At 41.3% G+C, this 13,016-nt stretch overlaps 1 protein-coding gene across 13 annotated transcripts in view; it reads left to right on the top strand.

Annotated features, from left to right (window-relative positions):
• The window catches only part of thrb (thyroid hormone receptor beta), a 133,912-nt gene extending 121,030 nt beyond the window's left edge, over positions 1-12,882 (top strand). For all 13 annotated transcript variants that reach the window (XM_037794890.1, XM_037794887.1, XM_037794880.1 and 10 more), the window contains 3 exons: positions 1,435-1,581; positions 2,716-2,974; positions 4,284-12,882. In XM_037794890.1, coding sequence (XP_037650818.1) covers positions 1,435-1,581; positions 2,716-2,974; positions 4,284-4,525 — 648 coding nt within the window. In that variant the 3' untranslated portion in view covers positions 4,526-12,882. The remainder of the gene's footprint in view (positions 1-1,434; positions 1,582-2,715; positions 2,975-4,283) is intronic.
• Positions 12,883-13,016: the final 134 nt, after the last annotated feature.

Genomic DNA, 13,016 nt, shown 5'->3' with positions numbered 1-13,016 from the left:
TAAGGACACAGATATTTAGTGAAACTGATGTACTGCCTTTCAGCATGTGCTTGACACAGTGTGTAGTTTACATGTACATGCATAACACATTTAATTATGTGCGATAGGTATATGAGTGCTACATGCCGGTAGTGATGCGTTCACTTTCACATCTTTACATCATAATGACCAGAAACTGAATCTAACCAACCCGGCCTCACTACCAACTCGTCAAATACCGCCGATTGTGCAGCGCCCCTTGGCATCGGAAACCGACGCACGGAGGCAACCCACCCATGGCGCTATTCAATGGTCGGAGCAAGTGACGCTCAGGGTCCACTCAGGGCGTGTGGGAGGGGTGGTGGATGCGTCAAACAAACATAAGACTTTCAACCAGGAGACCGGTGTTTGTTTAAACGTAACGTCATGAGACTCATCGGTATCCTCAGGCCCGTGAGTCGTTGGAATCGTCAGCCCTGCGAGTCATTAGTCATATGAGTCGTTAGTATCGTCCGTCCCAGGAGTCAAGTGAGTCGTTAGTCATGTGAGTCGTTAGTCATGTGAGTCGTTAGTATCGTCCATCCCGTGAGTCATGTGATTTGTTAGTCATGTGAGTCATTAGTAATGCGAGTCGTTAGTATCGTCCGTCCCGTGAGTCGTGTGAATTGTTAGTCACGTGTGTCGTTAGTATCATCATCTCCGTGAATCATGTGAGTCGTTAGTCATTTGAGACGTTATCGGAAGTCACGTAAGTCGTTAGTATCATCAGCTTCGTGAATCACGTGAGTCGTTAGTATCATCAGCTTCGTGAATCATGTGAGTCGTTAGTATCATCAGCTCCGTGAATCATGTGAGTTGTTAGTCACGTGACTCGGTATCGGTAGTCCCGTGAGTCACGGGAATCATTAGTTACGTGACTCGGTATCGGCAGTCACCTGAGTTGCTAGTCACATGAGTCGTTAGCAACATCAGTCCTGTGAGTCGCTAGTCATGTGTGTTGTTAGTATCGACAGTTCCTTGAGTCATGTGAGTCATTAGTTACGTGACTTGGTATCGTCAGTCACGTGAGTCGCTAGTCAGTGAAGTTAACGTCAACCACGACCGTTTCCTAACCTTAACTGCGTGGTTGTGTTGCCTAAACCTAACTTCCTGTAAAATGGAGGTTATTCTGAACACTATGCATTGTAACAAGCATATATTGACACGCCGTCCCTGACACGTCCAAAAGTAACTCAAGAGGGGCGCTGACCAAGGTATTTGATGAGTTGGTATTGAGAATGCGTCTATCAAACCACTTCACTCAGTTCTTCCACTATCGTATTTGACCGCTTTACGCTCCTTGTTTATACATAATGCTAAGATCAATACTGTTCTCAATAATAGGAAAGATTCTACATGCTGTTTTAATGTTTTTATTCAAACTGCTCTGACGCTGGCCTTCTCTCTTTGTTTCAGCCTGAGGAAATTGGTCAAGCGTCCATGGTCAATACACCTGAAGGAAACAAAGTGGATATAGAAGCCTTCAGTCAGTTTACAAAAATTATCACCCCTGCCATAACCCGAGTGGTGGACTTTGCCAAAAAACTGCCTATGTTTTGTGAGGTGAGTGTAAGTTCCATGTAGAGAGACAATAGAGAGTTCATGATGCGTCCTCGAAAGAGGTCGAGCTGTTGACACCTGTTTGAGTTTCTAATGCTGCGGTCACGCTACAGTGGATTTACAGTAAAGCCACCAATGTTCTTGGGGGGGTATTAGCTTATCACTGATATATCAGCAACAGCTTAAATGTCAGCCAATAAGTAACACGAAATTGTAAAAAATGAAATGATTTGTTTATTTAGTGAAAAAATGTATATTGATTTCTTAAAATCTCAAGTATGCTCTCCACATAGGCCTCAAAATAATAATAACTTAATTTGTATAGCACTTTTTTAGTGCTTAACACTAAACCAGAGCAAACTAAATGATTTAAAAGTAGAACACAATTAAACAGTAAAACAATGAGTGTATCCGTCTTTAATTTAGAGTAAATACTACAAATGTGGCTGTTGTCACAGATGGCAAATATTGGGCCTCATGAAGCAACATTCTCTTAAAGGTCCCATATCATGCTCATTTTCAGGTTCATACTTGTATTTTGGGTTTCTACTAGAACATGTTTACATATTTTAATGTTTAAAAAAAACTTTATTTTCCTCATACTGTCTGCTTGATTATACCTGTATTTACCCTCAGTCTGAAACGCTCGGTTTTAGTACATTTCAATGGAATTGCAACTGAATTGCGTTGCGAAAAAAAAAAGTTGTAAGAAGAAAAACTTCAGCAGATAGATAGATAGATATAAAGCTAACGTAAGGCTATAAACACCACGGTTGCATGACTTCACGTCACCATCACTGAGCTAAAGGCGGACTAGTGTTTAGCGTGATGATGTTTAAACTTACTTGTTAGCAACCGCCTTTTTTAAGACACGTAAAAGCTTCAAAATTCACGAGTGGGATATTTACTGACGTATTTTATATAGTAGAACAAAAGATCTGTTAAGCTTGTGTTAACCACAGACCTTATTTCAGGCATCTAACTAAAAACCCATCGACTTCCAGACGAGGGGAACCAGAAGTGCTGAAATACTAACTAATTTCCGGGTTTTAGGACTCATTCCTTCAGCACTCTATTTGTACAGTATTTAAGATTAACCATATCTTCTACTAACAGCCTCTTTCTCCTTCTAATCAGCTGCCTTGTGAAGACCAGATCATCCTGTTGAAAGGCTGCTGCATGGAGATCATGTCGCTGCGAGCTGCCGTGCGCTATGATCCAGAGAGCGAGACCCTCACGCTCAACGGCGAGATGGCGGTCACGCGGGGTCAGCTTAAGAACGGGGGCTTGGGCGTAGTCTCGGATGCCATCTTCGACCTTGGCGTGTCGCTGTCCTCCTTTAACTTGGATGACTCCGAGGTGGCTCTTCTACAAGCGGTCATCCTGCTTTCATCCGGTAAGCACCTGGAGTCCAGACTCCTCATCACGCACGCTGATTAGTTCCGTCTTTATTTTAGCCCATTAACTTATTCTTTACATTACTGCGGACCATTTTACAAGCAATGAATGAAAACTGTATATTCTATAGACCAGTGAAGCAATAGTTTATCATGGGATTGCGCACACACAATAAGAAAAAGCATCACAAAGGTCTTTTATGTCCAGTAATGCTTTGTTACCTCCTGCATAGTATTTTTTTGACATGAAATCCATACCAAACTACAGGTCAATCAATTAATCACCATAATCATTGTGAGGAGCTTTGTCCTGCTAGCTTGGTTTTGGCTCTGGCACCATTTCTCTGTGTGACGCTCTGCATCTCATTGAAGATCAATACCGTTCTGCTGTGTGTTGTACATGATGTAGATGTGACACGGGGTGAAGCCGCCCATCTGTCTCGTCTTCTGGCACACTTACAGTAGCCACCAGGGTTTAATCAATACCATCTCCAGCAATGTTTTTGGATTGAAAATTGATTGAAACTTTGGTTTTAAAGTTGTTTTTGGTGCAAAGTTTAAATAATTACAACTATTTGCAATTTATAGCAAAAAAGCTTCTGAAATTAAAGGTCCCATATCGTGCTCATTTTCAGGTTCATACTTGTATTTTGTGTTTCTACTAGAACATGTTTACATGCTATAATGTTCAAATAATACTTTATTTTCCTCATACTGTCTGTCTGAATATACCTGTATTCAGACTAATGCACTAAAACGCTCCGTTTTAGTGCATTTCAACGGAATTGCAACAGAGTTGCGTTGCTAGGCAACAGTTTGGGTCCATGTTTACTTCTTGTCAGCTGATGTTATTTACACTGCAACAGGAAATAAACACATTGGGACACATTTAGAATGTTTACATTTAAAACCATGTAATGGTCTAAATATTGTATATTTGTGACATCACAAATGGACAGAAATCCTAACGGCTTATTTTAAACACACAATTTCTGAATACGGGCTGGCTGTGTGTATTTCTTCGTATATTGAGCGTTTTGATAGTTTAACGGTATTCATATAGCCCTTAAACCTGTTTTATAATGTAAAAGACCTGAAAATCTCACTTTTTACAATATGGGACCTTTAAACTAAGCTGCCAAAATTGACACTTACTGTCAGAATACAGTGACAATTTGAGCAGATGTGATAAAAAAGTTATTTTTATAAAAGTTACCAACTGCAGCTTTAATTCTCATATAAACTCTCTGCCTTAAATTCCAGCAGCGAACTAACTAATAACATCATCGTGTGTTTTTTTGTCATCAGATCGGCCGGGCCTGAGTAGCGTGGAGCGAATTGAACGCTGCCAAGAGGAGTTCCTGTTGGCCTTTGAACATTACATCAACTACCGCAAACACAAATTGGCGCATTTCTGGCCCAAGCTGCTAATGAAGGTGACGGATCTGCGGATGATCGGCGCCTGCCACGCCAGCCGATTCCTTCACATGAAGGTGGAGTGTCCCACCGAGTTATTCCCTCCGCTCTTCCTGGAGGTCTTCGAGGACTGACCAATGGATTTTAGTGTATGTGTGTGTGTGTTTGCGTGTGTGTTTGCGTGCATGTATGTGTGTGTGTATGTATGTGTGTGTGTGCATACGTCAGCGCCTGGGCACCCTGGTGGTCTCTGGGGTGGAACCAGCAGAAGGCCCGTCACAAATGAACTTTCTATTAGCACTACTGAGTGTCACTTCATTCCATAGTTTAGGAGTCGCTCTCTGCTCTAGTTTTGGATGGAACCATTCCTTACAGTGCGGGTACATGTGAATAGCATTTTGTTTTTATTTTGGTTTGTTTTGTTGTTGTTATTGTGGATATAACCTCTCACCTCGGATTTTACCATAAGTTTTTTTTTTTGTTTCGATGATTGTACAGTTGGCATAATGGTGGTTTTATCAACATGCGTTCATTCATTAGCAACCATGCAAAATGTTTTCCTTCATTTAAGTTGAAAAACTCAAAAATGGCTGCTCACCTGAAAAAAATACATTGTTAGCGATCCGTTAGCCTTTTTCTCCCACCTGCTCGACTTTATTGGACCCAGTTGTCGGTATATTAACTGTCATATAGTCCGTCTGGTGAGTGCCTCACCTTCATACTGTGACCTGACCCATTAACACAAGCAACACTCACTCTAATGGACAACAGCTCACAGGCCTTTTTTTAAGTCTCTGGGTAGCCACACAACATAAACGTTAAGTCATAATGCGGCGTTCCAGAGATGTCGGAAAAATCTGAATTTTGCAACGGAACAGCAACTCGAGGCAGAACTCCGACAACCTGGGCAAGATCTTGCAACTTAACTTTTCTGATACAACATTATTTGAGCATATGCCGTTAACACTACACAACAATACTGTTTGTAATACTCAAAACACACAGTAGATTATGAGCATACTTCTGCCCAATACCTGCCTTTTGCTATAGGTAGCTAAACATTGAATTTTTAATTGTGAGTGCAAGCAAATATTGCTAAATATCATGGACAACTTTAGCTGTTGCACTATGACAACATATTAGGGCCATTGCAAAAGAAAAAAAGTATTTAAGAAATGAAAGGGGATGATGTTTTGAAAATCAAATTTCTTAGATTTATTTTGGAAATGTATGAGTTGTAAATTGCTTTGGATGAAAATATCTGCCAAATGAATGCAAAGAATGTTTATCTGACACTTAAGGTCAGAGATATGCAAGAAAGATAGCTTTGCCTTTGACACATTGTATGTTTTAGTTTGTTGAAAACGTCAAACCAAACTCCATTCAAAAATCGGGTAATTTAAGCGCAACTTAATTTCCATAGTATATGTTAAAGTTCTGAAATGACAACAGTTAACATGTGTTCCACCAGAGCAACTCTGCATTCAAAATCTACTCAGAGATGTGTCGCACTGTTTACTGAAGAAAATACAGGAAGCATAGGAAATATCAGGCAAACTATTATTAACGATGCGGAATTTATGAGTGGGTGCTAATGGAATAAGACCTATTCTAGGAACTCTTTATGTTTGCCCTTTAACCGGCAAACATAAACAGAGAGACTCCATGTCTGTGACACACATATTTGACGTACTTTTTACCAAAACTTTTTGGTTTACAGAGCTCCGACCCAAGCTCTAATGAAGCAGATAGTTGCATGTTACAAATGCAGAGCTGCAACATCAAGTCGATTAGTTGACCAACAGAAAAATAATTACGATTTTCAAGCAAAAACTCCCTAGATCCAGCTTCTCATTTCTTAGGATTTATTATTTATTCTTTGAAGAATAAACCACGATATGCATACAATCTGAGTTAAAAAGTTCCATAAACATCTAACTTCATAGCACTACTTTTTATGCAATCTGAGCCACCGTCTGCCACAAATCTTTGCATGTGAACTATTAATTAAAAATAGCGTTTTTGAGAATCGATACAGTAGCATAAAAAACCATATCGCGATACTCAAGTGTATCAATATTTTTTTCCACTCATAGTTTTAACAAACGATCATGGAAACACTCTAAGGTTGTAAAGTCCAACCATAGACTGCATATAAAGATGGACGACTAGACAGCTCCCCAAAAGTGAAGCCAAAACATCTGGATTGCCCCCCTGGTGGCTGGCTGCAGTATAGCTCATAAGTCCCGCCTCCTCCATGTTAGCAGATGGGACATGGGCCAAGATAAAAAGTCAAAGTACACGTCAAATAATATTTTCCTGTCATTTGAGGTAATTCTTATCACGCTGATGTATGTTCAAATGTTCATTCAAATAATAAGTTTGGTTTTAATTTTGATGCTATAAAAAGGGGGTGAGACGTCCAGATTGACGGTTCTGAGTCTCTCTCACTGACGAGCTGCAGCCGCGAGTGACCTCGATACCGTGGCTCCACCGCCCGATCGCTACTGCGCAGGTTCTCGCTGCAAGTGACGTCAAAACCTCAAGACGGCAGCTCCCGTATCGGGATATTTTGGCTTCACTTCTGTACAGTGGGAGGAAGTGGAGACGCTGTCGTCGTCCATCTTTATATATCATTCCTGATACCTACCCGCCTGGCGATTCAGACTTCCGACATTGAATGGAACGCAGCATTCAAAAAAATGTTCGTCATTGCCAGAGACATGTCAGGACTAACTAAAGCACATAATGACAATGATGTCAGGAAAAGACAATCACATAGTACTTGTTTTTTTGTGTATTAATGCCACATGCTGTGCCAAAATCAATTGAATGATGCCCTCTTTATTGAATCCCTGCTGGGCTATGCTAGTTAGTGCATGCCGCTCACATGGAGTCGTCCCTCGGACTCGTGTTTATAGTCCACGTTAGCAGCTTCTATACAGCCAGTATCAGTTTTATGTGTTTCATCTCGGACACGTTGCCTCACTCGTCCCACATACAGTGATTTCGCCTCCCTGAAAACAAGGGAGAGTATGTTAAAACAGTGACGTCATGGTGCTATGGTGGGTTGGCGGAAATGGCTGATTGAACTGTATTGTTATTTACAGAAATGATTTGTTTGTGTAACAGCCCACCACCCTCTTATGATGGCATGCATATACTGTACACCAACACACAAACATGCACAGGTATACCTTTACACATACTGTCCACATGCACATGTATATGCATGTGCCTGGAGAACATATGGGTCAGACGCCATCACTGTGACCAACCAGTGAGCATTGGCTGGCCCAAGAACAGTATGATTCATCATCAGCGAGGTACACTGAGAACGCTGGTGAGATTGTGAAAACGTAGCGCTCTTTTCCTTTCTTTTCTTTTAGCCGGATTTTTTTTTTTTGTTGTCGTTGCTCTAAAAAGCCTCTCTATGGTATTCGTCGTTTTGCAATGTGACAAACATTTGCTCTGTATATCTCGCTTCTTTCTCGAGCTTCACACTACTCCTCAAAGCAGCTTGTGTTTTATTTTTTTTTCCCCTCTTTTCTGTGAAGTGATGCCTTTTTATCAAAGCAATAGACTTGCTGCAGTGTTTGAATGACCCGGACCTCACACACACACCTCACAAACTGTACAGACTCAAAATAAATGCACAGACAATCAGAGGGAGAGAAATGGCCTGGGGGGTGGGGAGGAGGCACCCAGGCTCAGACGGGCCCGGTTGACATGTTGTAGGGCCGGGCCGTGCTGAGCCAGAGCCATTTGGAAAAGTAACATTGGCCACGTTTACATGCACCCCTGTCGTTCATAGTCCTGTTGAGGTCGTCTTCATGTTAGTTTTTTTTGCAGGAGCCTCTGATATCCTGTGACTGAGCCTGCCTGGTGCCATTAATAAACCAGTTAATAGAGTAGAAATAAATACAGCAAAGATCAAAATAAGTCTGTTAGTTTCTAATCACTTTTATTTCTGCTCGATAGACAAATTGAACCTAAATAACGGGCAGTGACGAGATGAACAAAAGTGGAAAACGTGAAATAAATCTGGTCAGTTATCACAACCAGGGCTGGTTGCACAAACATGCAAATGTTAGACTGATCTATAGAGTTAGGTCAGTCTTAATTCTGCTCTTAGGCTCGTCTAATGACCCTTTCCAACCGTCAAACACCGCCGATTGGGGAGCGCCCCTCGGCATCGGATACCGACGCACAGAGGCACCCTTTAACGACAGTATGTGACAAACCGGGCTTTCAACTTACTCCAATGTAAACCAACCTGTGGCGTTATTCGACGGTCGGAACAAGTGACGTAGTATTGATAGCGTGAAAGTCCGTTCAGGGCGGACGGGAGGGGTGGTGGATGGGTAAAACAAACACTAGACTTTCAACCAGGAGACCGGTGATTGTGTCCCGTGTGAAACTAAAAGTAACGTTGACTTATTTTGTCACGAGTCGTCAGTCACGTGAGTCACGAGAGTCGTTAGTATTGTGACTCGTCGGTATCGGGACTCATTGGTATCATCAGTCCCGTAAGTCACGAGAGTCGTTAGTATTGTGAGTTACGTGAGTCGTTAGTCACATGAGTCGTTAGTATCGTCAGTCACGTGAGTCGTTAGTATCATGATTCTTTGGTATCGTCAGTCCTGTGAGTCATTAGTGTTGTGACTCGACGGTATCATCAGTCACGTGAGCCGTTAACGTCACCATGACCATTTCTTAACCCTAACTATGTGGTTGTGTTGCCTAAACCTAAACTTCCCGTGAAAAAGTTTATTTTGAAAGGACACTATGCATGTATAACGAGCGTATACTGACACGTCGTCCCTGGTCCGTCCATAAGTAACGTAAGAGAGGTACCCCGTGCGTCGGTCTCCGATGCCAAGGAGCACTGACCAAGTGGCGGTATTTGCCGAGTCGGGAGTGAGAATGTGTTTCCCTTTTCAACCAAATACTCCCAGGAACTAAACTCAGGAACTAAATGAGGACCTAAAAGTCCTTCTATTGCATCTGAAGAACCGTGAGGATCAGACTAACGAGCATTAAAAAAGTGACAACTTTGTTAGAGACTTAATTTCTTAATGCGATGAGATGACAACACCGATGTCTGGTTGTCTTTTGTAATGCACTGCTACATGACTGTTTGATGTCCTACTTTAGTACAGAAATGCATTGAAACAAAATCCTCTTGTTAACTTGCTCTCTCTTACCTCTTTTTATAGACTTTTAGACTATAGTCTCAGGAATTCGGCTGCACGACTTTATTTAAACGTCAACATTTTAAAGAAATCCTCACGCTAAGCCCCATGCTATGCTAGCAACAACTATTGCTTGCTTGCTTTCAGTGTGAATGAAAGCTGTACGCGTGCTATAGTAGTTTGGAGGCTTTAACTCCACCCTGATAGCTGCTGGACCTTCAATAGGTACTGTAGCTACTACCTCAGGAGCAAGAGACAAACTACGGCCCAGGAACCAAAACTGGAACCATGTTCCACTGGTCGTAATGCAAGTTAAGTTCCTGAGTTTCTGTAAATATTTCCTGCACAGGTGAAGGGCCACAATGAGAGTTAAGACACTTGCATTTCATAGCTGCATTAAAGGAACAGTGTGTAGCATTTAGGGAGATCTATCGGCAGAAATGGAATATAATATTTTGTTTTAGTGTATAATCACCTGAAAATAAGAATCGTTGTGTTTTTGTTACCTTAGAATGAGCCGTTTATATCTACATAGCGGGTCCTCTCCATGTTTCTACAGTAACCCAGAACGGACAAACCAAACACTGGCTCTAGCGCGGGCCATTCCCGTTTTCGCGTTGGTTCTCCTTCACGCTTGGCACACAGATTTTTAGTTGGTTTCAATCTGCACCGCTAGATGCCGCCAGATCCTACACAGTGCACCTTTACTTATGGTTAGCAAACGTTTGTACATCTGCACATCCATCACAAACAGAACATCATTACGCCGGAGTTATACCTTCCGCGTGTCCGCGTGATGTCAATTTTGTCATCAGAGGATGTACACGTAGGCTCTGTGCGGACGGCCGCATACCAACTTTTATTTAAATATAAAATCTGCCTGTGCAGCCAGCCCCAGGTTTCCTATAGTCAAAGTATGAACTTTCAAAGTTAATGGTCTTTCAGGTGACTCACAAGTCCTACTTCAAAAATTCTTGACAGAGATGAGATTCTAGTTTTCTAGCCCAGATTATCGGGTGAGTTCATAACCTGGCTAATAATGCCTTAATGCACACTAACGAACTCACCACATCTTGTGCAAACGAAAACCAAAAAAGTTTCGAAGATAAACTTACAAAAATCCAACTTCCAGTTCAAACGGGGTAATAAGCCATTACATTACAGCAGTGTTCTTTAGTCGTGACATTTCAGCTTTCTATTGTAAAGGCCATGTTAGTCATTTGATAAGTTTCATTTGATATTTTAAAGGAATGAACTGTTAGCTCAACCAGGTTGGGCGACCAAAACCTTACCTCACCATTAACCAAACTTCTCTACAGTAACCTCAAAGCTGCATTTATCAGTTTTAGTTGGCCGTTTGGTGGCAGTGCTTCATAACTCGCGAAAATCAGACTCATTTGACAAATTATGGCTTTATAAAAGCCTATTTACACACATGCAGATGTGCAGCTAGCATTAATTTTGTGTTTCTGGTGACCTGATGAATGTAAATCTAATATTCACTCTCCCTCAATCTCTAATCTGAGAAAAATATCTGGCTCTTGAGCTGTAAGTGCTTCAGTTTGTTCACCAGCTAGCTGCTAACTCTGTCTGTCTGCCCTCTGGTGGAGGGGAGGTAGTGTACCAACCCGGCCTCACGGAAAGGCGTATAAATACCACGACATTACACGGACATTCTGCGTGTCATGACTCTATCACGTATCATTTGAAGGCCGCTTTTCGCCACACAAACGTCCGCAGTTAGGTGTAGGCAAGAGAACCACTTAGTTAGGGTAAGGAAAAATGCCATCTTTGGCCTTAAAATAAGTAAGAAAACAAAGTAAAACGTGTACAGAAACAACTATGGAAAACACGCCACCAACGTCAATAAAAACACGTGACAAACGTCACTAATGTAACTTACAAAACAAAAGTCAAACGGCTTACAAATGACACGCAGAAATCAAGAAAGGCGTACTTATTGCACGCTAAACGGCTTGTGCATTATCGTGGCATTTATACGCCTTTTCCTGCGAATGGACTGAGTGTACAGTAGATTTACCTGAGATTTTTCCTGAAAACCGCTGCCTGGTAAAAGAGTAGATGAGAGCATTAAGACAGAATCAAAACGGTAACGTTGTGGGCCATAAAAGCAAAATAATGAGCTGAAAGATGCTAAAATGCTCCGTAGCGCCGAAGAGCTTGTGATGATTCATGATGTGGGGTTGTCACTGCAAGCGACCACTTCACATTACAGGTAGTCATTTGACTCACTATTCATATAAAATAAATAATTAGTGCAGCTTTAAACCCCAATAAACTGAACTAAAACTGCAAAAACATCAAAATACAAATCAAGAGTAAGCATTACAGAGCTTAACCTCTTTAGTTTACGACACAAATGTTTGTGTTTTTGTTGTTTATGTACAAACTGGAGTTAATGGCCGTATGTTGGATTATTACACGTCACACACATAACCACAATTACTTGAATTGCCATATGCACAGAGCTGTCGGTGCATGTAAACGTAGTCAATGCTGCCTGCTGGTTCAGATGATGTTTACTGTTCCTGAAGAGGTGCCAGTGCGCTGTTATCTCTCCCACAAGGTTGTTACTCTTATGGTTACTCAGTTAAAAAACCAATAACAAGAGTTGCACCATAGAAAAGCTATTTTACAGTACAAAGGAAAAAGGATGTATATTTTCAGACTGCAGATTTTTTTTACGGATGTTGTTAGCATAATATGAACATGATATTGTTTTGCATAGCGTTGGAAAAAAAATACAGTATCTTGCTCTCAAACCCATTTCTCTGCAAAAGAACTATGAGCAAGACGTTAAAGAAAAAAACATTTCAATTAGTGCAGCATTAGTTCTACTATTTAAAAAAAATGACTGTAGCTGGACTTCACTGTCAGTACAAAGCAGCACAGCTGAACACATTTAAGGTCAACTCTTTGGTCAAAGTGTAACCAGCATCAAAGAAAAAAAGTCATCCACCGTCAACACAGATTTCTCTCTTTGTGTGTTTGAGTGTCTTCTTGTTCAACTCCTCTGTTCAACACGTACTGGAAAACCGTCACGGAGAGAAAGGGAGTGAGATAGTGTGTGTAGGAGTGAATCTGTGGCAGCGAAACAGAAGATGAGGAAATTATTCTGTTCCAATATTTGCTGTCTTGCACTCGGTATTTACTGGACACGTCGTCCGGTAATCCACTGTCCAGCTCTGGGCAGTGCTTTGACATGAGCGTGGAGGATGACTATGATTGCAGCTAATGTGAATTGGCTCTTGAGAATAAAGATGGTTTTGAGAGAATTTGGTTTTGTGCTTTTATTGTTGTTGCAATTGTGTGAATGTACTTACCTTTGCCTTTTAATTGCTTGTGATTGACATTAATTTACATTATTTATTTATTTATTTTTTTCATGCCCGACCGACTTTACTGTCTT

The sequence above is a fragment of the Sebastes umbrosus genome, chromosome 15 (assembly GCF_015220745.1).
Source record: "Sebastes umbrosus isolate fSebUmb1 chromosome 15, fSebUmb1.pri, whole genome shotgun sequence".
Taxonomy (NCBI): Eukaryota; Metazoa; Chordata; class Actinopteri; order Perciformes; family Sebastidae; genus Sebastes; species Sebastes umbrosus.
Note: the sequence above shows the minus strand (reverse complement) of the source record. Positions and strands in the feature narration are given on the sequence as shown.